Source organism: Columba livia, chromosome 6, assembly GCF_036013475.1.
Source record: "Columba livia isolate bColLiv1 breed racing homer chromosome 6, bColLiv1.pat.W.v2, whole genome shotgun sequence".
NCBI lineage: Eukaryota > Metazoa > Chordata > Aves > Columbiformes > Columbidae > Columba > Columba livia.
The window spans coordinates 20112298-20137522 of NC_088607.1; the positions used below are offsets into that span (position 1 = coordinate 20112298).

The 25225-nt window shown below is 36.1% G+C and overlaps 1 protein-coding gene and 1 long non-coding RNA gene across 4 annotated transcripts in view; one reads left to right on the plus strand and one right to left on the minus strand.

Moving 5' to 3' along the window:
• The window catches only part of LOC135579768 (uncharacterized), a 58069-nt gene that overhangs the window by 12848 nt on the left and 19996 nt on the right, over positions 1-25225 (plus strand). The window lies entirely within an intron of this gene.
• Positions 13511-25225, minus strand: part of HTR7 (5-hydroxytryptamine receptor 7) — a 39497-nt gene continuing 27782 nt past the window's right edge. The window contains exon 3 of the mRNA XM_065067435.1: positions 13511-17565. Coding sequence (XP_064923507.1) covers positions 17532-17565 — 34 coding nt within the window. The 3' untranslated portion in view covers positions 13511-17531. The remainder of the gene's footprint in view (positions 17566-25225) is intronic.

The window sequence follows — 25225 nt, forward strand, 5'->3', positions numbered from 1 at the left end:
GAAAATACAGCTAACACAGGGAAACAGGACTTTTGTTTTCATTTAATTGAAGAAGTTGAAAACTTACTTTAGAAAAATAAGCACCCTTTGGTGAGAATGTTCACAGGAAGTTGTATAAATGAATACAAAGAAAGCGATGTAGCCCTTTAAAACTTGGAACCTTTTCTAGCACTGCACCATTCTTTTAAATATGTACCCATGAAGAATAAGTATTATATTACAGAATTTATTTTCAAGGCACTTAATTAGACTTTTTTATGCATGCCCCTTTTTATTCTTAAAAGGAGCCTTTATGGAATGTAAAGAGAGAGAACAATTTAAAGTGCTTGTGTAATTAGTAGGCTAACATTAGTGTTAAAAATCTCTTTGAGTCGAAGCTGCAGGGTGAGACTCTTCTGATGCTGACAGTGTGTTGTGTCCTTTTTTTCAGCACCTGTATGGATTTTGTACTATTTCTGTGTTTCAGAACACAAAAATAGACAGAAAGCACACAGAATGGAGTTTGTCCTTGAAAAAGTATAATTTGCTTCAGTTCATCGAATTCGAAGGCAACGGGATTCGGGTAGAGTCCGTTTTCCTAATTTTTAACTCCAAGGCATAAAATTCATGGCTTATTCCAGCACTACTTTCTAAAAAATTAAATTATATTTTCTGTGCATGTCACGGTAGAAGTGCATAAAAAACAGCTGGAATGGAGAGCAAGCCCATGAATGAGGTTATCACTGACTTTTACTTCTGGAAGAAGGATATGGGTGTTTGACTGTCAATGGCAGGATAGGCTCTGTGCGGTGGAGGTGTGTACCTGCAGCACTTTGGGAGGAGGCTATTTGAGGCATTTCATGAACAATAGTTAGTGTTTTGTAAAGTTCAGAGAGAGAGCAACTTGGAGTAAAAACCATGAGAATGAATGCCACGTAGAAATGTTCACTTTAGAGGGCTGGAGTGTGTCTGTGGAGCAGGACAGGCTCCAGGCAGGAGGGAAACCTCAACCCAGGTGGTAAGGAGCTCTTAGATCAGCTCAGCCATCTGTTGCAACTTCTTTCTGAGGTTCACTGAGCCTCTTAAAATAGATAAATGATAAAATTTCTTTCAGACAAGTGATTCCGATGCAGTTTGAGGGATGATTGATTCAATGGATGGTGCTGCTATCCACATATAGAAGGACCAAATGAAGAGAGAGAATTTGTTAACAGGCTTTGTTTTTGCACTGAGCAATGCAAATTTCCCTGATATAGGACTCTTGTGGGTAAAACAAGGAAAAAAGAAGGCTTACAAGATGATGTATACATCTTTTCTCTAATTGATAGCCTGTGACTACATATCTTTCTTATTTCTCCCACTTCAAATTAGCTATATATGTATTTTTGAGTCCTCTTTCATATCTTTGTGTCCATTCACCATCACATCCATTGCAGGCACTTTCTTTTTCTACTTATACTTTATCAGTATCCTGCTGCTGTCACTTAATATTGTCATTTCAGCATAAATTTTCAGTATAGCCCAGAAGAATCACAAGCAAGAGTTAAGTTTTAGTACACCTGATAAAATTTTCATTCTGTGCAACTTTTTCTCCAAATCTAAATTTCTTATTTCAAATCTAAATTCTAATTAAACCTTGTAAAAAGGAACTTAAAGCCTGCTTGCGAGGTAACGGTGCACTGAGCTGAATAACAATGAGAAGAGAGAAACATAAAAGTAGTCTTTTTTCAGTGTTTCTTACTAATGAATGCTAATGTGTCTCTTCAGACACTGTAGCATCTACAGTTGCATTTATATGCCTTTAGGGGGCAAAGTACACATCAAAGTGATAGTTATATGTCAAATGGCAGGTGGAATAGAAGTATACTTTTATCGTTTGCTTTCTGTACTTTTTTTTTTAAGAAAATTTAGTTTTCTTCTACGAAAATCATAAAGGCCTGTGCTCGCCTAATGAATCCTCCAGTACTGGTTGTGTACAACACAGAACGCGGCTTTTTCTCTTATGCTCCCTGGCCACTTTATTAAGCATGAGGGCTGTTCGTGTAAGGCTGTTGCAAATTCAGACCCCACAGATTCTGGGCTGTGCAGAATGAGAATTTTTTTTAATGTAGGAACAATGTGGTACCACTCCTATAAATATTGGGAGTAGCCAAATATCTGGGTACAAATCCTCATTACTGATGTTTACAAGTTTAAATGTGCATTTATACTCTAGTGCCAAGTATATTAATACTTTTTATATTACGTTGCAAATGTTATACTTTTCTAGTTGGTACTCTCCATAACAAGAATATTGTGCTTTATTTCCTTACAAATGCTCATTGCCAGTTGGTCACTTAAGGGATATAAGTGTATTTTAGAGAACACCCACAGTTTCCTGGATATGTCAGATTTTATCAATAGGACGAAGCTAGAGTGGGTTAAACATTATGCCCAGAAGTACAGTTTGATGAAGAGAGTTGATTATGTAGGAGAACATGCCCTCAGCTGTCTACTTAGTATGCTGAAGACTCTGACTTAGGGAAAATAGAAGCTGATATCTTATATAATTAGACTCATTCAGGTAGAAAATCGGAAGTACAAATTGATGAAAACTGAGCTAATGAAGATTAACAGCTTTGGTCTTCCTCCAATTATTTTCTTCTGTCACACTAAAATTGCTTTCCTACCTCCTTGCTAGCGTTCTGCTGTCCTTCCTAGGTTGCAACCTGGGATGTTCTGTGATTCTGTGAAATTGTTGCTTAGGACATAATATAAACTTGCTCCAGTTTAAAGGTCACCAGTTCAGCCTCTGCACTGGGGCAGCCTGATGAATATTTTAGCACTAGACTTCTAACCTTTAAAGGAACATCAGAGCTATTTCTTTGTAAGTGGGCATAGAGTCCCTGGGGGAAGAAAATGATTTATAGTTTTCACCTAGCCTTTTTCATGTTTGTGCTCTAAGCTGTTCCTTGCATTCCCACAGGAGATCAATATAACAACCCCATCTTCCTGTTAAGCAGTAAATGACTGAGTTTCATCTCTAATATGTGTGTATATGAACTAAGTGTAAGAGACTGTCAAGGATGTTTCTGAGGGAGCTCTTCTCAGGCAGAAAAAACATCAGTGGTTGGATGGATTAAACGGTAAAAGGTCATAATGGGCAATGAGAAGACTTGCAGCAGTAAAAGGACAACCAGCACATGGATTAAATGAAGGAACGTAGAGAATCTAGAAAAATTGTGTCAGTGACATTGTTTTGAATAAAGAGAAAAAGGGTGCTGGAATCAAAGTTTAAAAATAAGCTTAAGTATAGTATATTGAGGTCTTACAGATGTGAGTGGAATAAGAAAACATGGTGCAGCTTTTTGAGATACCTAATTAAAGGAAGCTGACAAAATCTGGAAAAAGCCTAAAAGTGCAGATCCAGATGAATGGTTGAGAGCAGTTTAGAAATTTCAGGACTATTATTAGAAAATATTTGTGATATGAAAGAGAAATTTTTTTTTCCCACGTCTGAAAAGGTGCAGTTGGATCACAAAATGCCCAGAGTAGTCTCATTATCAGAAGAATTTTGTCTAAATCTGCACTTGTGGCATACATAAATTAATTTACTTCAAAGCTTCAAAGGCTGTTTGACTGATCACCTACCAGTGAAATATCATTGACTGTTGTGAGAAGAGCAGGCTGTATCTGTAGTTTATGAAACCAAACAAAAAGTAGTTAAACTGAAATTCTTTATTTGAGGCTATTTAATTTCAACACATGCAAGGTGACTTCAAGTGTATCTAATTCTGAAATGTTTTCAGGATTGTGACAATAGTAGTACATCACCTTGGTTAGAAGTTATTTCTCTACAGAAAACCTTTCCTGTGAGAAATGCAAAAATCAGTTTCTCAGTCATGGTTCTCCTCCTCATGGCCAGCACTATGGGTGCAAAGTAATTTATTGACTTGATGGTCACCCATGCCTAGATGATTAAATAACATGTAGGTTTCTTTGCTTTTATGATTTCCTTTTCTTCTGCCTGTTTCTATATATGCATTACTGCCAAATATTTGCAATATATTTCAGACTATAACCTGCATTATACTAATGCTGTTAGGATTCGTATCTACTATTAAGTTCACATTTTTTTATATAAAGTGTTTTATTTCAGTTAATTTTAAAAATAATTTAAGTGGTAGTTAAATTCTTAATGTGATGTTATATTCCTGTACATATGTTGAATAAAAAAATGGATAATTTCAGAGTTTAAAACACAAAATGAAGCTTTTATAGATTTAACTGATGTATGGAAAGAGAAAAAGGTGTTAAAAATTATAGAGGTAAACTCCCTAAAATTGCAAAAACAGATTAAAAATCTTATTTCATAGTTGCTTCCTAAAACCCATTGGTCTAGCATGAAAGCTTTAAGTGTATTGCTATACTGGAAGTCACCCTCTTTCCCAGTCTCCCATCAATACCTCTTTTACAGACACTCTATATACCAGGAGTGCTTCTTGAATCAGAAATAGCTCCTGAGTTGGTTTTTGTTGTGTTAATGCAGAGGGAACCTCACAGTTGTGGTCTCATGCAAATATTTAGTATTTATTTATACCTTTGAAACCAGATCCTCAAACAAACAGAAATTGTGTCAGATACAGCTGTATTAATTCTCCTCACTTTCCTCATTTTTGCCTAACTGGGGCTCTGTTTCATCAGACCACTTGAGCTCCACAGTCTTACTGATTTCAATGAGACTGACATGTTATTGAATACATTCTTATATGCTTTACTCACTACTGAGGAAATTAAATGTATGCTTAAACAGTTTACTGAAGCAGTACAATGTTCTTTGCCTGCCTTTTAAATATGAGAGTATGTGTCTATATATATTCACATCTATACAGGCACAAATATACACACATGTATAAATACACACATGCACAATGTCACTTAGCTGACTAGCCTGTAAGTAGAGCAATAAATCCACTCAAAAATTTTCCAGAACCAAGTTGTCTCAGTATTGGAGCTCTGCCTCACCAGAGTTTTGCTGTATAAACCTTTGCATTATGTAGAAGTGCTGCATGCCAGACCTTCTAGAGAGGACAATTTCATATGGCTTCCTCTCTTACTAAAGCCTAACAGCAATATTGGATAAAAACTGGAAAGTTCTGTTGCTGCCTAGGTTTTGTGGCACATGGAATGGACTATAATGATGTCAAACTTCACCATGTTTGACGTGGTAATCAGATCCAGATCTCATCTTCAGGTAGGTTTATTTGATGCCTGATAGCAAAAGCTATTCAATAGTCCCAAGAAAATGTAGGACAGTTCTCTGGCAAGCTTGCTGTTTCCATTTTGGGAAGGTCTACAATTCTATTTTAGTTCTTCTCTCTCCTCTAAATCTCCAGGTTCCTGATAATCTGTATCAATCTCCATGTCTTTTACATCACCAGTTTTACCATTCTGGTTTCACCGTATGCTCCTGATTTTCAGCCATGTTCATCCTTTAGTATCTGGTCTCCTTTCAGTTCAGTCTGCTTTTGTTTCCTTGAGTTATACTGTTATGTGCACATTATTTAATTTCAAGCTTCATTTACTTTATCCCACTGATCAATCATATATGGTACTTAAGGTACAAGCTGTAGCATACATATAGCCAGCTGTAGGGTCTATAGCATTCATATTCAAGGATTTATTACACCTTGTGACCTATGCTCTTAACTGAATGAAGGAGGTGAATTTGATATTTGGTTTATGTTACACGTTCTTGTTCCATTTTACTCGAGATGTTGCTTATTTTTCAACAGTCATTCAGAGTTAAGAGATCCAATGCATCTTTTTCTTCAGATTATGTCTGTGTGGACACAGCTCTGTGTATATGTAGCCCCTAAGCAGCTACATGCAAGAAGTCAACAGAAGCAACAAAATGCTGCTCAGCATAGTTGAGGAGGAGGATAAAGCTGTCTGGGTGGAGCACTGTCCTGTCCTGTGGTGGGTGAGCACACCCTGCTTCGTCATGATGCTTGCACACGCCTTGCCATGCAGGAATGTCATCTTTGAGTTTTAATTGCTCGGTGTTGGGAATTGTGAGCATCCTGACAATTAACTCATTTGATTTCAGCCAGATTGTCATAAAGAAAACGTTTTCTACAAGCTACTCAGTGTAGTTGTTGTTTGCAACCTCTATCTTTACCTGCTTTTTCTGGTTTGACTGCTCCTGCACATCTAGCCCATCAGGAGGCATTGCACTTGGGCTGCTGGTAAAGTTCAACTCTAGGATTTTCAGCATGAAAAGCCTAAGAATCTGCTAAACCGAAGTAGCAACAGCCAAAGGCAGAACAGGCTCAATACAAGAAAAGTGAATGATGATTTTGCTTTGTGATGCTTTTCTAGAAAAGCATTTGGTGTAGTCACAGTTTTGATGCAAGAGAGCTCTTAAGTCTTTTTTTCTTACAGTCCTAATTAATTGTGCTTGGAGACACAAGGGAGTTAATAATTAACTTCTAGATGTTGAATTATCTATGCTGAGTGGGAATTGAAGTACCAGCTATTAATATTACTTTCTGCACATTCAGTAACAAATAATTACCCTTTATTGAAAAATAGTTTCATAACGTGATATAAACCACAGTGGAGTTAAAACAACAAATACATTTGTTAACAAAATAACAATTTCAGAAGTTGTTTTTTATTTTCCCTGCTATTATAAATGTGAAGCTTTTTGTCCCTGGAGTCTGTTTCATGCAGACAACTGCATGATGTCCTGTTTTGAGTGTTCTCAGTTTAATTCACTCTGAAACCAAGAAAGATTCTTTTCCTCTTTGAATCCATGGATAAAGTGTGCAATTAATTGTTTCTAGTGAGCTCTGAAACACTGAAAGACAGTGGGACCATGAAACCACAAATTCAGCTCATTAAATAGAGATCACATTACCATAGGTTAATAAATCAGTTTTTGAAGTGCAAAACACTTATAATCTTTTCTCCTTTGTGTTACATAATGAATCAGTTGTAAAATGGTGTTTTTCTTCAAATTCATTAAATTTCGGTTTCCATTCTAAAACACTTTGATATATGACACCAGTTAGAAAGGCTTTAATCAGTAGCTCAGAACTGTTAATCTTTAATTAGAAATGTCATTCACCTGTTACAAAACTTAAATTTTGAGAATCTGAATTGCATGTGTGCTAAACTACATAACTTCTTGAACCTCTCCATCATATCCTTTTCATCAGTAAAGGCAATGATCAAGTTTAGAGTAAAGGCTTTATTTATCTGTGAATCTGCACATGTCAATAATTTCTAATTAATGAGACTTAATTACTCCTTTTGCAAGATAGCAAAAAGTACAAATACAAAAACTAAAACTGATCTTTTAATCCCATGCTTTTTACTTGCTGGTTTAAATTCTAAGTAAAAAGGTGATTTAAGAATTTCAGTTTAACAATATTGCACATCCACTAAAAATTGGTTCAACTGCCAATTTTTAGAATACTTTTAAAGAGAAAGTGAACGTCTGAAAGCATTTTCATTTTTAATTTTTTTTACTGAATCACCATCATGGCAGATCAAAGGGGGTGTAGGAGGAGAAATTTTTCTGTAATTTGGTCCTTTGTGACCTTTAGTAACCGGCATAAACTAGAACTTGCCAATGTTAGTTAACATGGTGTATAGGATACAGGGATGCGGAGACATGCACCCAAAGTCAGCTATGCAACCCATAGCATATTTTATCAACCACAGGCTCATCATCTTGAGCTACTTATATGCTGAAAATAATCCATAGTAAAAAATGTGTGCTCTGATTCTCTCTTCCTATAAGAGGGAGAAAATGAAACCTGCATCTTGTAGTAAACAACAGGAACAAGCTTGTTTCATGAGTCCTTGAGGATTCAAATCAGTCAGCTAGCAGACGTGTTTGGCACCAGCAAAAGACGCAGATGTTTGTTTTCACTATAATCCACAAAGGGTATATATGCTCCAGTTTCTTTCAAAACCTTTATAACCAAGAAGCACTGTAGTCTGTACTACAAGTTAAAAAGATGGAAATATTTATCAAATGTCAGTTGGGGGACAAAGATACCCATATGAGTTTGTATCCCAAATAATCTCAGGACCATTTTCTCAAATAAAGGCTTAATCTTTCTTTGTGCTTTATCAGAACTTTTCAGTCTTTTCTATTACTTTGTTCACTAAATCACAGTTTAGGCTCTACAGACTGTAACTTGTAGATAAGAGTTTCAAGGCTAAATGGAAAAACGCATATCTGTGTGGGTTGCTGCGTATGGAACTATAGCAGAAAAAGATAAATACGTTTTTGGAGCTGATTCAGGTTATTTTTCTTCTAGGTGTGCATTTTACAGCCTGCTGCGCTGTTTACCCAGCTAATTAGGCAGGGCAATTCAGGGAAATGGAGAAAATCTGATCTGTTTACAGCCTCTTCTATGTGCTAATTTAGCAAACTAAACAATGTTCTTTCACCTTGTCAATTATCTCGGGCAGTTCTAAATGGAGCATTTTAAAGGCCATGGTGTTCCTTTGTGGCAACAGAATAAATTTGAAGAACACTTTAAAACTTGTTTTAGTATAAAAGCTTTTATGCTTAACAGTTTGAAGATCTTTCACCCAGAAAAATCACATTGGAGTGGAAGAATAAGAGGCTGCACATTATGAAAGTTGCTGTCAATTCTTAATTTTTCAATATAGTGTTTTGATATTTTTGAAGCTGTTACCTAGGCTTACCCTGCCAAATCCAAGCTTATAGTATGTAAAATATTAATGTATGATGTGCAGCACATACTTTGTTAACTTCAGTTATGCTCTGTGAAAGCATTTTTGCCACCTGAACTTCTGTGGATAGCTAGGAATCAGTGATAAATTCACTAGGATAAATCCAAATAATGGAGTTTGCCTGACTTCTGTTAAGAGTTCCAAGTGCTGAGCATTAGGATGCAGAACATTCTTCATAAGACCTCACTGAAGCAAGTAATATCACATCAGTACTAATGTAATGGCCAAATAAATGCCTCTGGTCCAAAGGCCTCCCTGAAAGTTTTATTTTTCAAGTTGTGCTTAATGCATATTCATAGCACTTGCTTAGTTTTTCATTAATGGGCAGAATATCAATGCTTTCTTGTGAAGCTTCAGCTGTCACTTAGATGTGACTGAACTTTTGCATTTTGAGGGTATGTTTGTAAATCAGAGCACAGACATATGCTGCAGTAAACAATCAGAACACAAACTAAGCTGAGCTTCCCCTCTAGGCTCTCTCTCTGGGTTTATTTGGCTTTTCTTCCTCCTTGCAACCTTGCTACAGCAAATTCACTTCCCACTCTGCTTTTTTCAGTGGGAAATTAACTGTTCTGTTTTTTCATAAAGCATATAGGACTGAAGATATACTAGTCTTGCTGAAGTAAAATTGAATTAATGAATAATCTTACTTAAGATGATCTTTACAATAAATGTGTGGTTACTTTTGCATTGGAAATGTCAGCTGTTGATCAGTGTCAGACACGGTGATTAAACTGTGTAAAGGAAGATGTTCCAGCTTAAAGGCTTTGGCTTTATAGTGGCAGGGTCAGACTGGGTATTTGGTCTGAAAAAGAGGGCTTTGCGAGTGAAGGGGACATTGAAGTAAAGTGTAGCAATAAATTTAGGAAAAGAGTTTCCAGAAGAGTCCTAAATGGAGGCTTTGATAAGAAACAACAATATTTTATAGGGTTAGAAAATAACCTTCCAATAACACATTGAGAAACATAATGAGAAAATGACCTGTTAAAACAGTCACTTTTCTGAGTTGTATATCTGCATCCAGGTAGGATAAAATTATATGAGGAAAGACAGTTATTATCATATGTTGGCATGCTCTGAGATGCAGGAGTAATGTGTATAGCAACAAATAGCTGCAGATTATTTCAGCACAATTTTGAATAAATTTATTTTCTTAGTTTTTAAATGAATAATCAGTAACGGATCAAAATATCCATAATGAATCAAGACGTTCATATTCAATGAGTACTTTATATGAAAAGCTAGTGGACATATAGCATTAAAGCCTTTGAAAAGTAAATACAAGCTAGTAACTCAAGCAGCAAGATGAACATAGAATTAAAGGCTTTAGATAAATCACTAAAATATACGTGTTGGTTGATTTTGGTTTTCATCTTAGAGAAGTTCTCTATCTATATGCAAATCACCAGTAACACTGGCAATTTTTTTATTTACCATAATTTTGAAATGCATCATAACAAAGGAATTACTACTGTTGCTAATAGAAACATGTCTTCAAATACTCAAAAATGAAAAGTTGCAAACGAAAGTTTAAGATACTCTCTGGTAAGCTACATTAATGAATGTAATCATTCACTGTAAAATAACATTTTTGTCCCTGTGGTAGCTGCACAGTGGCTCTATCGACTTAGTAATTCTCATTACATTTTAGTCAATCCTCAGAGAGAACAGTATATGTTTTCATTAATTAAAGTTAGTAATATAATATCCATTACTTCATCCACATGTTTGTGCCAGCATACTTTGAAAATAATTGTATCAAATCCAATGTAGAGGTTAATTTCTTAGGTGCCTGATGCCCAAAGTGAAATGTCAATGCTCATCTTGGGTATACAGGCTTCTTCTGCAATGTCTGAAGAGGGGCTGGAAGCCTCAGGGTGGAATCTGAGAGCAATAAAGCTTCCTTCAAATAGCCACTATAATATTTGAAACTACTTTCTGGCACTGGGATATGCCTACTCTTTTTCTGATTCATTCCTAGAGACAGGCATCTATGCTCTTTTCTTCCGAAGATTTCAGTGAAGCTTTCTATTTCATTGAAAGGGCAACTGTATCATGGACATTTTGTAGGAAAAAAGTTAGTGTTTGTAACACTCACTATGGACAGTGATCCTTACCCTAAGAGAGCTGAACTTGAGCTGCCTCTCAATAACGCACAAGGTCTTCTGATTTGGTGGTGGAATGATTTCAGTTTCTGTTTTTTGATTAATGATCCTTTATGGGGAAAAATATTGGAGATCTGTGGGCCAAACAGAATCTGCAGAGGCTGTCCTTTTAATCTTCATAATATTTTAGATGAGTGACAAGCTTGTAGTCAGACATTTTTTCTCCAATGATTCATCTATAAATCATGATGAGTAAAATTATTTTCTTTAGCTAATTGCTATCCAGATGAAAGTTGTTATTAAAATTTCGTTTCCTACCAGTAATTACTCCTCAGAAATTATATTTTATTCAGTCTGTAAATCTACTGCACCACTCATAATGCTTTTATACCTGTGGCATTGTAATAGCAAGAGTAAAAATCAAATCAACATTCTGCTGACAGAATAAGAACAGTAAATGTTGATCTAATGAATACAGAGTGGGCATATGTAAATGGCTTAGGAGAGGAGAGAGGTTCTTGACATTTCTCATTCGAAGTATAGATTGACCTAAGTTTTACTGTGTGAAAGAAACTTACACAGTTCATCTGCCCTGGCTGTAACTTCATCAGAAAACATTTAAGAATGGCTTCATATTCCTGCTAAAAAATAAGTAATAGTTAATTGATGTTTAGCTTGACAAGAATAAATTAAGAACAAGGATAGTGCAAAGATTCCTTTCTGTTCAGTTAAATGACAGCTAGACTCAGAAAGATGGGAACTGGAAAGGTAAGGTTTTTTTAGCTCTTCTCCATTCCCACCAACTACCTCCTCAGAGGGAGCTCGATGAGTCCTTTCACAGAGGTCACTTCTCCAAGCAAAAAGTTAATTGTGGCTTGGTGTGCTCTGGGAAAAAATTGGTGACCTGACTTTGAGCATGGGTCTGTAGGACTCACTGAGCTCTTGTTCCTCAGCAATTTGTGCTTCGAGGTTAGACATGCCTTGTGGTGTGCTCCAGAGCTGACCAGAGCAGGAGGCATGTTGATCTGTGCCCTGTCTTGGTGCCCACACACCCTGCTCCCCTCCCCATGCATGTAGTTGGGGGACCAGTGCTGGGGAGAAAGCACGCACTCAAGTCTTGTGGTACACACCCTGAACGCACTTCTCTGTGTTCAGGTGCTGGGAGGTCTCCAGACTGAGAATGCGGGTATAACCTTCTTTGTTTCTATTTGGTCTGGAGTACTGCATAGGTATGTCTAGGGTCTCAAATGCTTCTTTCACCAGCTTTTCTCCCTATATGATTTCTTATTATGATTTATGTTGCTGTTTGTGTCTTTCATGTTTTCTGAATCTAGTAATTGAAACTATAAGGGATGCAGTTGGCTACAGAACAACTCAAATGGTTACACATAAAACTATTTTTTTTTTGAGAGCAGTTTCAAAATACTCTGTCTTCTAAAAATGTCTTTTATGATGTGCTGAAAAAAATGATCATATGTGACTTCTTCATTTATTGGTTTATTTTGATTTAGCTGGAAATCATCTGTTTACTTGAGTAAATACCCAGCCTAGATACTTAGATACATAACATTTTTAACAAAATAATTCAGATAGGTAGTCAAGTATAGGAGGTGTTGACTAAAGAAATAAGCACTGATACAACAGAGGGAAAAGGGAGAAAACACTTTCCACTAACAAAATTTATTATAAAATGTGTGAATATGGTTTCCTGTGGATGTCCCAAGACGGATGCTCTCTACGCATTGAGTAGGTCATCAGAAGCATAATATAGATGTCAAGTGTAGTCTAAAGGTCTGGATTATCTAAAACATATTTGGGTTGAGGGGTTGTATTATAGATCAGTGATTACCAGCCTGTGGCTATTGAACTATCACTATGAGTAAAAACTCTGAAAATGGTCTGCAAATTGCAGAAAAAAGTGTTTGAAGGGAAATAACAAAATTATATAGTATTCATATATGCAATCCTGCAAGGAAACAAATAAAATGAGTGTCAATGATACAAAATAAGATACAAATACATACAAATGAAAATAATTTTGACTACACTAGTCAAGGTCTTTGGATTTTTTTAAAAGAAATCTTTCTTTGGTCATCCATTTTTAATGAGTAAGACACTAATATCAGAGGATTTCCTAGACAATATGGTGCATGACTTCTTTAAATAGAGCTATAAGTAAATCCATATTTAGATTATTACTTAAGAAATGTGACAAAATATCCTTTCTGGTCTGAGTAATCTTCTCTGGAATGAAATGTAACTAAAATTTTGAGCATTTGCCCCTCCCTTAAAAGGCTTGAATTGATGAAATCAGCTTTTGCTCAGGAGCAATTAATCTCAACTTACTCAGTATGGCCTGAGCCAGTGTTTTTTTGTAGCAGTGCTTGTGCTGAAGAAACCAAACCACGCTTTCATCAAGAGAGTTGTTAGAATTTCCCATCTATCATTCTTTCAGTTCAGTGCTATCCAACAAGTGTAGGTACATTTCTTTAATGGTAATTTTGATACAGTAAGGATTTTAAATGAGCCAAGCTGAAAAAAAATCAGACACTTTTTATACATGAGAATGTCCTCCATTAATCTAAATTAAAATCACTTAAACAAATGGATTTTCTATTTTGTGCAGCATTAGTTCAAAGAAAGCACATGACACAGAGATTAGTATTCAGTAGACTTCTTATTTTATTGTATAAAAGTAATTACCTTTTAAATACTATCCAAATTAACATTTTAATATCCCTCTGGGTTTACACATTTTAAAAGTCTAGTATAACTCACTACCTAATACAGAAGAACCCTATTTCCTTTTTTACTAAATTAGTCTGCTGTATAAATTTGAATAATTTGCAGCGCAAGTGGCAACAATTCTTTTTTACGAATAAGACTCATATTACAACCAAAGACACTCAACATTTTCAGCATGTGCCTCTTACAACTTGAAGAACTTGATTTCCTTATATTTATATATTTTTATAAGCTATTTGTGGGAAAATAGTCTCTTATGTCAACTGGTTTTACTTTTTACTAGATCTCATCAAGGAAATATATATTACTTGAAATATATAGAGTTCCATCTCAATCCTTTGGTGACTTTTGCATATTAAAAGTCCCAGCTGACTGAAATAATATATAAAATTCACTTTTATCTATTGAATTTATCAGGAACATCTGACTGTTTTCATATTATTCATATATATATATTTTCATGCTTTCCAGTGCATCTTGTGATAATAAGAAAAACTTTATTCTCTTAACATTGTATTTGTTTTTTTCTGAGATCTGAAGCAAATTAAGCAAATTGTCATATGAATACAACTAGCTAATATAGCAAGAATGTTACACTAGAATCAAGGGGGCAGCTAGGAAAAGACGTTACGTTTGTAAAGAACAGATCAAACTGGACAAATAAAAAGATTACAAGGGAAGTACAATAGAAATATAACAGAGATGTAGTAGGCTGGTCCACCAAACATCTCAGCTGTCTTTTGAGCCCAAGAATACACATGGAGAACAAGACAGGCTGGGGCACATAGTTAAAGATCAGGGGTTTTGACAAACTTTTGGGAAATTCATTTTATTTATTAAAATTGACAAATGCAGTGATAGATACCATAAGGCAGCCCTGTGAATACGCAAACTGCTCACTGCAACATCCCAGAACATACTCAGTGACAGAGCTGGAAAGGCATCTTGTATAGACCCAGAAATGTGAGTCTGAGCCTTGTTTCTGGCATTATTTAGTCTGCTGGGCTTATATCTACGGCCCAGGGACATGGATTTTCTCACTGTAAGGCAGGACCATGTGCTGCTTTTGTACTATTGGCTACAGAAACTGTTGAAATCTTGTTTCATTATCCCAGTAGGCTATCTAATCTCTTGACTTCTTTTGATCAGCCTTACTTCTTTAATCTTCTAAATTATTGTATGCATTATTTGCTAGTCTTGAAACACATACTTAGCCTTGAGTGACTCTTCCAGTTACTGAGGGGGTTTCTGTGCTGGTTTGAGAGAGGTGCCAACCTGATAGCTACAGGAGGAAAAAAATGAGCTTCATCTTGTATGACAAAGTATTAGTGTTGTGTAGTTCCAAATGCTCTTTGTGTTGTCTACATGTCTGAAAACTCCTTTTTGAAAAACACTTTATGAAAAAATCAGAACTCCAACTTTATAGGTCCATGTTGCCACAACTTATTCTAAAATATTCTTATATTTTCTGCAAGACTCTGGGAATTTAATAGATATTAAAAGAAATGAATGTTTATTAGCTAACAATTTGTTGCCTTCTTTTCATGAGGCAGTACCATTCTAAACTATGAGGCATAGATTGTGTGTGTTATATAGATGTATACATGTATCTGTCTAGAATTGTAGGTGCCTAACAGCTTCAAGCTCTCTGTCTTTTGCCCTCTGGTATATCTCTCTTAAAATAAAAATATTTACTTAAGCTTAAAATAACATCATTAAAAATACTCCTGAATTTTCACAGAAAGATGTCACTGGTAGCATTTGTTTATTGTTTGTCTGGAGTGTTTGTTTTAAATAATTAAAGTTATTCATATGAGGTGTAAGTTTTCCATTTCACTTGAAGTTAAGGTTTTGACATGACAACATGAACAAGGAAAGCAACAGCCTAATTAATCTAAGTAAAATTGTTTCATTGCCTTCATGTAATGGACATACTAGGGAGACCATAAAGCTTAAAAATGAGTTTCAGAGTGTGACCACTGCTCTTTATTTTAAGGTTTGGGGGTTTTAAAAGAAGAAACCCTTATTTATTTCCTTTCCTTTTTTTTTCCTCCCCCCCCCCCCCCTTTTTTTTTTTCTTTTGTCTTCTTCTTACTGTTACATTTGTGGATCTATTGTCTCCTTTTCTCATTAGGTCCAGTTATAATATTATTTGCCAGTGTAATTTTGACTTCAGCTGAGTTTCTCTGAATGTATGCTCATGTAATTCAGTCAGAACTGGTTCATTTGCCATTGACAAGAACTGTCCCATTTCCTGTTAAACACTTAAGTCTAACCAAGTAAAAAGCATTGCAGTGTCATTCCCTTTAGGAAATAAAGCAAATTACAAGACTCACCTTGCTTCAAATACAGAGTTCAGAGTGATTAGTTTATCAGTGAAGTCCTGAAAGGAGTCTTGCTGATCTAGTACGGTGAAAAGATGCTACTTTGGTGCTCTCTTTTGTAACAACAGGAGTTAGCTTAGGCTGTCAGGATAGCAAGCAGAAGGTGGGTTTGGGTCTCTGTCTTAGGTTTACATAGGCCTAGCATGAATTGATTTCCATTTCCTATTTATCTCTTGTTGATAAGTAAAGAATTGGCCTGTGCTGGTATGCCTGGCTCCTTATTTAGATAACTATTGTGAACTTGAATATTAATTTAAACAAAGGAAATCGGAGCTTTAATGGCATATGTAGTCAGCAGATGATTTAGCAGCAGCATTTTTGTTAGACTGAAAGTAGGAGGCTAAGTTATCACAAATTGTATGGCTATGAAAATAAGGCAAGTGCACATAGAGATGTACCATTGGAGAAGATAGCCTTTAGGAATGGTACATCCCACTGTATTGTGCAATGTGTAGCCACTCATAGTTTAGAAACTCTGAGGGGAAATGAATATAAGCAGCTCAAAAACAACAAAAAAATATTCAGAGGCATATTTAAGGAATGATCCCTTGAATCAATTTTCCCTGAGACAAGTGATCATTAACATTTGCCTATTTAATTTTTGGCAAGTTAAAGTGCTTTGTTTTGATTGTAACCAAACATTGGCAGAAATAACTTTTCTTAAACACATTTTAAAAAATAACAAATTTTGTAATTCTCAGTCCAGTCTGGCCAGCCAGGAAGACAAAAAACTTAATGTGATGTAAATTCTCCAGCCTTTTATAATTATTTGAGTTAAAATGAGCGAAAACTTTTTTATAAATTGTCAGATCAAGAAAATTACATTAAAGCAATTGTATTTGTAAATTAACTGTAGTGTAATACATGTGTATTCTGATTCTTTTGCCAGAATGTAACTGAAGGCAGCTTTTTTAAAAGGTTAGGGAGAACAAACCATATGTATGTTAACAAGTAAACGGGCATCTGCTTTGTACAACAGAATGCTTTTCCAAAAATTGGTCTTTTATCATTACCTTTCTCAATCCCATTCTAGATACACAACATCTCTCTAACACAAGCCTTGAAAGCAGCTTACAGAGCCACTATTTCTTCGAAAACCTCTTTTTGTAGTACAGCAAAATACATTTGGTACCACTGATAATCCCAGTTATTAATGTCACTGTTCTAATCTACAAGCATGGTAAACATAGGTGAGTGTTCTACATTATTTAATGTGGTGGAAATCTGTACAGTGCTTTATCTTTGAGCTTTATTTGCATTTTTGTTCCCCACCCCATGTGACAAACTCTTATTGCTGAAGTGACTTGGCTTTCTCAGGCAGAAAACTATTTTCATTTGTATATAGCAGCTCTTTTCTCCATAACAAACAAGATGTGACTGCTTCCAGTATAAATGTGTTTAATGTAATGTACTGAGCTCATGGAGTATTTTTAGAACATTCCCATCAAAAGAAGATGAAGTACATAATAAATCCATCGAGTTCTTCAGAAGCCAACTCTTCATTTTTCTTATTCCAGTTCTGGCTTGCCTTTTTCTGGCTGCTTTAATGCACATTTGGTCATCAGTCTCTTTCTCTGGAGAAATCGGGATTTCTCCTGTTTTTAAAAAAAGTAGAAGAATTAGATGAGAAATATCCTGGACCAGCTAAAAGTCCTGATCCAGATACCAAGGGAATACATGGAAACGTTTCTGAAGAGGCAATTAGATCGTGGTTAATGAGATAGCTCTCAGTGGTGCTGTAAAAAGCAGGAAGCTATGGGAAAGCAGAGGACTCTGGTGGTGGTTTTCAAGTCCTTTGTATTCATCTCATTTCAGGTTGCTGTGAGAACTGAGGAAGTTCCCAGTCCATCTTACAAAATTCAGTAACACAAGCCCAAAATTACTTCAGAAATGTAGCTGGTTTTATTGAGAGCCCGAAATCTGGCCCAGCCTTCCAGCCCCTGGTGGCAGCACAAGCCCACATGTATCACTGCTCATGGGGACCTCATGCATGCAAGAGACAGAGAAAGGAGCCAGGGTGGTAATGAAAACTTCTCTCTCAATTTCATAAAATCATCTATAGACAAATAATTCGGGGACAGACATTTTAGCAGGGCCTGTTGCAATAGAACAAGGGGTATGGTTTTAAACTAAAAGAAGGGAGATTCAGGTTGGACATGAGGAAGAAATTTTTTACAATGAGGGTGGTAAACAATGAGGGTGTAACCGGTTGCCCAGAGAGATAGTAGGTGCCCCATCCCTGGAAACATTCAAGGCCAGGCTGGACAGGGCTCTGAGCAACCTGATATAGTTGCAGATGTCCCTGATCGTTGAAGGAGGCTTGGACTAGATGACTTTTGAAGGTCCCTTCCAACTCAAACTATTCTATGATTCTAATTACTGCAAAGGCTTGGCACGGAATACACATCTTAAAATACGATGTAATTGCAGCTATCCTATCTATAACACCATCACTCTATAATTAGGGCATATACCTGTCTCTTTCCTCAAGTTTGGTGAAGGGAACAACCAATCCTGTAGAGTAATCAGGCTGAAATGTTGCAACAGAAATGTCTGCGAGATCACAAGACAGGTTTTTATGGTATCCCAACTCCAGTTTTGCCTGGCTGTAGCATGCAATAAGGTGATCCTTTGTCTTGTTATAGCCTCCCTGTTGAAGCCATTAGATTATTCAAATCAGTAAGTGTATCAGGAAGAGGCATTTTTAGAGACAAGCCTGCATTCTCACTCATTTCAAATGTGTTATTAAATGAAAAAATAACTTGGCAAAAATGGATCCAAATTAAAGGAAGGTAAGTAGGAACTTTTGAAAACTGACAGGGTAATTACATCCAGGTTCAAAACCAGTTCTAAAGGAAAGCAAGAACTGAATTTTTAAAATGTTATGTTTTAGCTAATTGTAGGGCTTTTTTTAAAGACAGAATAAAATTCTGGACTTTGCATAATTCGCCTTAGGAAATGTTATTATCTGTTCATGTATTGCATTAATTGAAGGAACAACCTTAAAAAAAAATATATGGACAGTTATGGCTAAAATTTTGTTTATATAAATGTTCGTAATTCTAAATGATTTTGGTGATGATGATTTTTGTTGTTTTCTGGGCTGACAGGATTATTTTGGAAAGAGAAGACTGATCTTAAATTAATGCAGTAACTTTATTTTTTTATGTATCTAATTGAACACCTATTTTTTGGGTGTGTTGTTTGCTTTTGGTTTTGTTTTTTGTTTGTTTGTTTGTTTGGTGGGTGTGAGTTTCTTTTGTTTTGTTTTTGTTTTTTTTTGTAATTGCAAGTTAAAAGCCCTTAGCATGGTTTTCAATTTCTGTATATCCTACTTCAAAGAGAGAAATAGAATTTACATATTTGTCAAAAATATTGTACACATACTAACAAAAACTATGAATATTCTGTGAGGGACAGATAGGTTCTCTGCATGTTTGCGATGAAATATCCAAAAGATTTTAAGTTCTCAGTACCTGATTGGTTCCCATGTTATTTTTTAATTAGTTCTGTTATGTTGTCTTCAAAATGATGAATATTTGGGCTTCTTTAATGCCCTTAGCTTGGAGAGGCAATATGTGCTTTGAATAGGTCCTCAATAGTACATCAATATACAGAAGGTTTACATCCTCTATACAACAAACACAAGCTAAGTTAAAATTATTTTATTATACCACAAAACCAAGGCAACTTGCTCCAGCATTCCCTAATGAAAGTCTCCATCAATTAAATATGCTAGGAAAACAGTCTCTAAAATTGTTGGTAAGTATCTCTTACTTGGTTTGGAAACACAAAACATTAAGGCATTAATTTCAGTATTTCTAAGAAGCAGCTGTAATATTTTGGTATTGTGTGCTGTTCAAGTGTTAAGATTGCAAAAATATCATCATTGCTTTTACTTATTGGGTGGGGTTGTTTTGATTTTGCAACTATTGCTGGTAAGTAAATGTTCGTTTAATGTGCCTAATTTTATCTTTTCCTTGCAGCCATCTTCGGGATGGTAGCTTTGACTGAAAAATCTCTGCTGTTTTATCATAGACCTGCCAAAATCCTGGTTAGATTAGCCAGAGTTTTCTGAGACATTAGTGAGTTTGTCCAGATGCATTCTGCTATGTTTTTCCATGCTTTAAAATACAGCTTTTCCAGAAGGGCTGGACTAAGTGTACTACAGTGGCTTTCTTTCTCTTCTCTCACAGAAAGTAAAAACAAGTATACTGTAAACACAATTTTCTGGAACTAGCAAGACCACACAACTGCTGAATTAATGAAATATTGTTGGTTTTGACTGAGTAGATAGAAAACTAAAAGGAAAATATTTATTCAGTCTGGTATGTTGGTTTATAAAAGTCCAACATTCTCTTCTGGAGACTTTGATACATCTGTTTCCATCTTTTTTTTTTCTGAAGTAACCTGACGGGTTTTATGTGAAAGATCACAAACTACAGAAATAATAATCTTGATTAGTAAAGTCACTAAGTTACAAATTATCAAAATATTATGCCCTATAGTAACCATACATCAATATACTTAAGGAAACACAATATTACAGTGGGTGTTTTTTTGCTTGTGGTGAAGAAAAGGTAATGTGGGAATCCTAAGTGTCTTTCAGTTTAAAGTAAGTAAAAGCCATTCTGCCCTGTTGGAAATATTGCTGCATGAGAAGGGGTTTGGCAATCCAGCAGGGTGGCTGAGCAGTGTGCCAGAATAACGAGTGTGGGGAATGACAGGCTGTTTGGCAAAACATATACAAAGCAGGTATAGAAAACAGTATAAATTAACTTCAAACTCATGATGAACCCACTTTTTAGTGGCAATAGCTACTTAAGAGATTAAAATCAGTAAAGAGCTGTATAAGTTTGTATTTCTCATATGTTGCAAAGATTGTTCTTCTAATGTAGTGTTTCTTAAGCTGTTGTTGTTGTTTATTTACTTAAGCCCTCCTCTTATGAAAAAATAAAAATCCAGTCCTCACCTTTCCTATCTCCTCAACCTTTGAAATAAGGACTGTCTTCTGTTCCAGGATATTAATAATTTTGCACATTAAGACTATTCCCCATGTCTCTGAAATTTCTCCATTCCCTCGCCCTGTGTCTTCCTGAGAAACACTGTTTTAAAAGATGAGAACTGATTCTTAAGCAAACTGTGAACAGGATTTGGTGACACATGGATCTTGCACGTTTTCTAAGAATATTATGCTTTGAATACTTTCCTGAAATATACGAAAAATAATATGGGAAGCAAAGTTGATAGCTAGGGGAAAGCAACAGAACAAATGGCTTTGCTTCAAAACACCTTCTAGTTCTGTACCTACAGAATCTTGGTTAGCAATCCGAAAACTTGTTTGAATAATGTTCTTGTAATGATGCTGTGCTGACCCCAATGTCTGGAGCAGGGGCTGTCTGAAAATTAATTTTCCTGCCATCAAACAGGGGGATGGAGTGAATGGATTGTATCTGCATTATTTATAGTATTAATGTGAAAAATAACTCAGCTCCCTAGGTCTTATTGTAATAGATTTATTTTCCTCTGTTTGACATATCTTTGTGCAGGTGGTGCTAGCTAGTAAATCATCTGAACAGAGCATAAAGAACATTACTTTGATTTTAATGAAACTGAAATGTGAAGCAATAGACATATTATGAGATATTGCTATAAATTTATATTTTACTGCTCTCTTATTTCTATTATTACCCAGTAAGACTCTTGCTAAACAGAAGAGTTTGGTAAGTGACAACACTGTGCCACAGTATTAAACCCACAGGCTGGTAGACTGCGTGAGCTGGGAGAAAATGTTAGGAATGAGGCTTCTGCCACAGATGGTCTCCCTCAAAAAAGCAATACTCATTGAGTGAGGAAGAACAGTTTAGATGATATATTGATGCTGCAACAAAACCTCAAGTTTTGTTTGGATGATGAGGAAAAATACCATGGGGAATACTGTGTTGTTACTGGTTCTACTGCAGGTTATCTGCTACTGCAGAATGGGACAGTGGTTTACAGTAGGCTAGCTGTACATTTACAGAGGCAGCTGTCAGCAGGAATGGCAAGAAATATAGTCATATATGACTCTTGAGAACCTCTGAGCAACAGTTGCTGATTTGACTCTGAATAGGTCACTAGAAAGAGAGATGGTAGTGTGTGGAGTGGGCAGGGATGGCTGCAAAACTAGCCAAACCAAACTCTCCACAAAACCATTATCTCAAATTCTGCTCCAAGGACATTGCTTACACTGAGGAGAATTTTTCAGTTTAAGTCTATTCATTTAGAGCTCTTACTGTGAGCTGCTTTGTGCCTTGTTTACTGAGGAAAAATGACATAAATATGGCACATCTGAGCAGGATGAGACTGTCACAAATAAAGGAGGTTCATCCAGACCCCCTCACCTGGATCCATTGAGAACTAGTTTTACCTTTATGGATAAATTATAGATAGAGTATTGCTAATACCATATAATGAGGTGTGTAAAGGTTAAACTTTTTTGTGCCTCTTTCAGAGCTTTGCTCTTTGGCTTTTGTTTTGGCCACAGCTCGTTTTTATTTTGGGTAAAAAATGTTCATTATAATGAAAGGTGGGTTCAAGGAAGGATCCCTGGCACAGCTATGACTTAGTCATTTTAGGGAATCTACTTACTCAGTGGCTGCTTTCGAGGATCTTTACGTACACTTTAGAGGTGAACAGAGACATAAATGTCTGACTGATATCTTCCTGTGGTGATGTCTAGATAATCTTGGCAGCAATTGAAGATCTCAGTCTGCAGCTTGTGCTGGATGAAGAGGTGATCTAGAAGCTGTCAGCAGCTGCACAGCTGCTTCCTGATTTCATCAACTCCTAGTACACACTATGATAATAACTTTGAAAATGCTGCCTGAGCATTTCCCAGTATCACCTTGTTTTTCCCAGTGTTTAGACATGGTATAGCTGAGTGATCATTACTTCATTCAGTATAGCTGACTACATTCCCCCAGAAACACCAGCCAGAAAAGGAAAAAAAAAAAACAACAAAACAAACCCTAATCTAAAAAGTCACTGTGGTGACTCCTTCCCTGCCTGAATAAGGAGAGGTGAATTCCCACCTGAGAGCTATGGAGGCTAGACAGCCTCATGAGATCCTGGGAAGCAAACACAAGTGCAACATGTATATGAACGAAGCACAACTGCTTAAAAAACTTGTCAGTCTAGTAAATGTTGCAAAAATTAGGTACCATTTTCCTTCCACCATCACTGTCCAGAAACTAATTTTGGAACTGCCAGCTGGTAGTCCAGGGTGTGCAGCAATATGACTAAACTTTTTAATCAGAAATACTGCATGTCAGTACTGTAGTTAATAACAAATGCTGCATTGAATTTCCTCAGACAAAAAGTCTGTCTGGTAAGGGACAGTTCTGTACTGTGGTTAATGGACAATCTCATTCTCTAGGACAGCTTTTTCCAGTCTTTCTTGTTTTCCAGAATGTGTTGCCCTGTGCACCCAAGGACCAACTCCAACCTTTCCTGTCAAACACTCAAACATTTCACGAAGTGACAGCTACCTTCACAGAAAGCCTGAGATTGTCCAACATTTTGAGTCTTTTGCACTCTATAGTTCAATGTGGGACTTCTCACATCTCAAACTGTGACTTAATGATAGCTGAAAGCTCCCAGGAGTGGGGTTACAGCATTAGCTGTCACTGTCATCCACATCCTTCTCTGACTAGAGTTTGTGGATTTAGACAACATGCATTGTTTCTTAAAAAGTAAGATTGGCTTAGATTTCATTGCTTTTACATATCAACAGCTCTTACCTAAAGTCAAGATTCACTTCATGTTGCTATTAAAAAAAAAAAAAAAGTTAAATCCGGAGTAGTGCTGATTTGCAGATCCCAGCTGCCCTTTAAGCAATGAGGTAGCAAGTGTTTTTTCACTGAGGTTGTACAAGCATGTTTTAGAAAGGTCTGCATCTTTATCCTTAAAATCTTGGATATGTACCCTGTTTGCCTCTACATTTTTGCATGTTTTTCAAAAAGTAACTATCCAATCACAAGTTTGATACTTAAAACTACTTCCATGTCTTGCTTCCAATATCTCTCCTTTCTCTGTCTTCATTCAGTTAGTCTTATGCTGGTCTCCCTATGTTCTGGCTTGTTCTGGGAATTTTTTATTACCTTTTTTTCACTACCCCATCTATTTGATCCACCTGTCTGGCTTTCGCTTGGTAACATCTGAAAGGACACACAGACCAAGACTGTGATTTCTTTCAGGGTTTTGAACTAGCATGTAGCAGTCTGCACGCATGATGATGTAGACTTCTGATTCACCCATTCCTAAGTCACCCCTTTGTCAGAGGAACAGCAAATTATCTAATTTAAAAAAATGCTACTGTCGTTAAGTATTTTGATGCAGTTCTATTTATTTATCTTTTTAAAAAGTAAAAAATACTGTTCTTGAATATAAGCAATTATTTTCTTATGCTTCTTATCTAAGCCTCTTTCAGCTAGAACTGTCTGAAAGCATTCTCCTCTTCTCAGGGCTGTGTTACCCATGTGCTGGTACATTGTTCTAATCTTCTCAACTTCTTTACTTTTTCCCTCAAATACAGCTCCATCTAACAACAGCTTCTATTTGCCACATAGCTGTGGTTTGTTTTGGTTGTATGAAGAAACTTGGTTTTTACTTTTGTTTTTCTTCTTTCTTTCCAAACATGTCTGGAGATCAAGGGTGGCTGTTTACCTCCAAAAACTTCAAGGACTGACACACAGTCCATAACAACTCTTGTTCTTTCCTGGGCTCTCATTACTTGAAACAGATGGTAGAGGAGAGGTGGAGTCCTCCAGGATACTTTCCCTGAGGAAAGTAATTGCCTTTTATGACAGTTGGCCGAATGTCAAATTCTGATTCAAAAGACATATTTCATTTAAAAAAAAAAATCTTATCTGGAGGGAATGCAACTTCTCAGACTTCCCTGTAGAATAAAAGATGTCCGAAACTTCTGCCCAGAAGCTTCAGAGTTTTAAAATCCTATTTGGAATTTTCACAGCTTTATTTATTTGCATATTCTTTTATGTATCCTCACATAGGGAAAAAAATTTACAGAAGGCCTGTGAAAACTCCTCAGTTATGCTAGGAACTGAAAAAATGATATTCTAATAGGTAACAAAGTCAGAAACATAATTTCATGTCAATATAGAAAACAGGCTTGAACTGCATTCTGCTCTGTACTACAGAGCTTGTGGATATTCTGAGCTAAAAATCTCCTTTCGTCCTTCTGCACATAATACT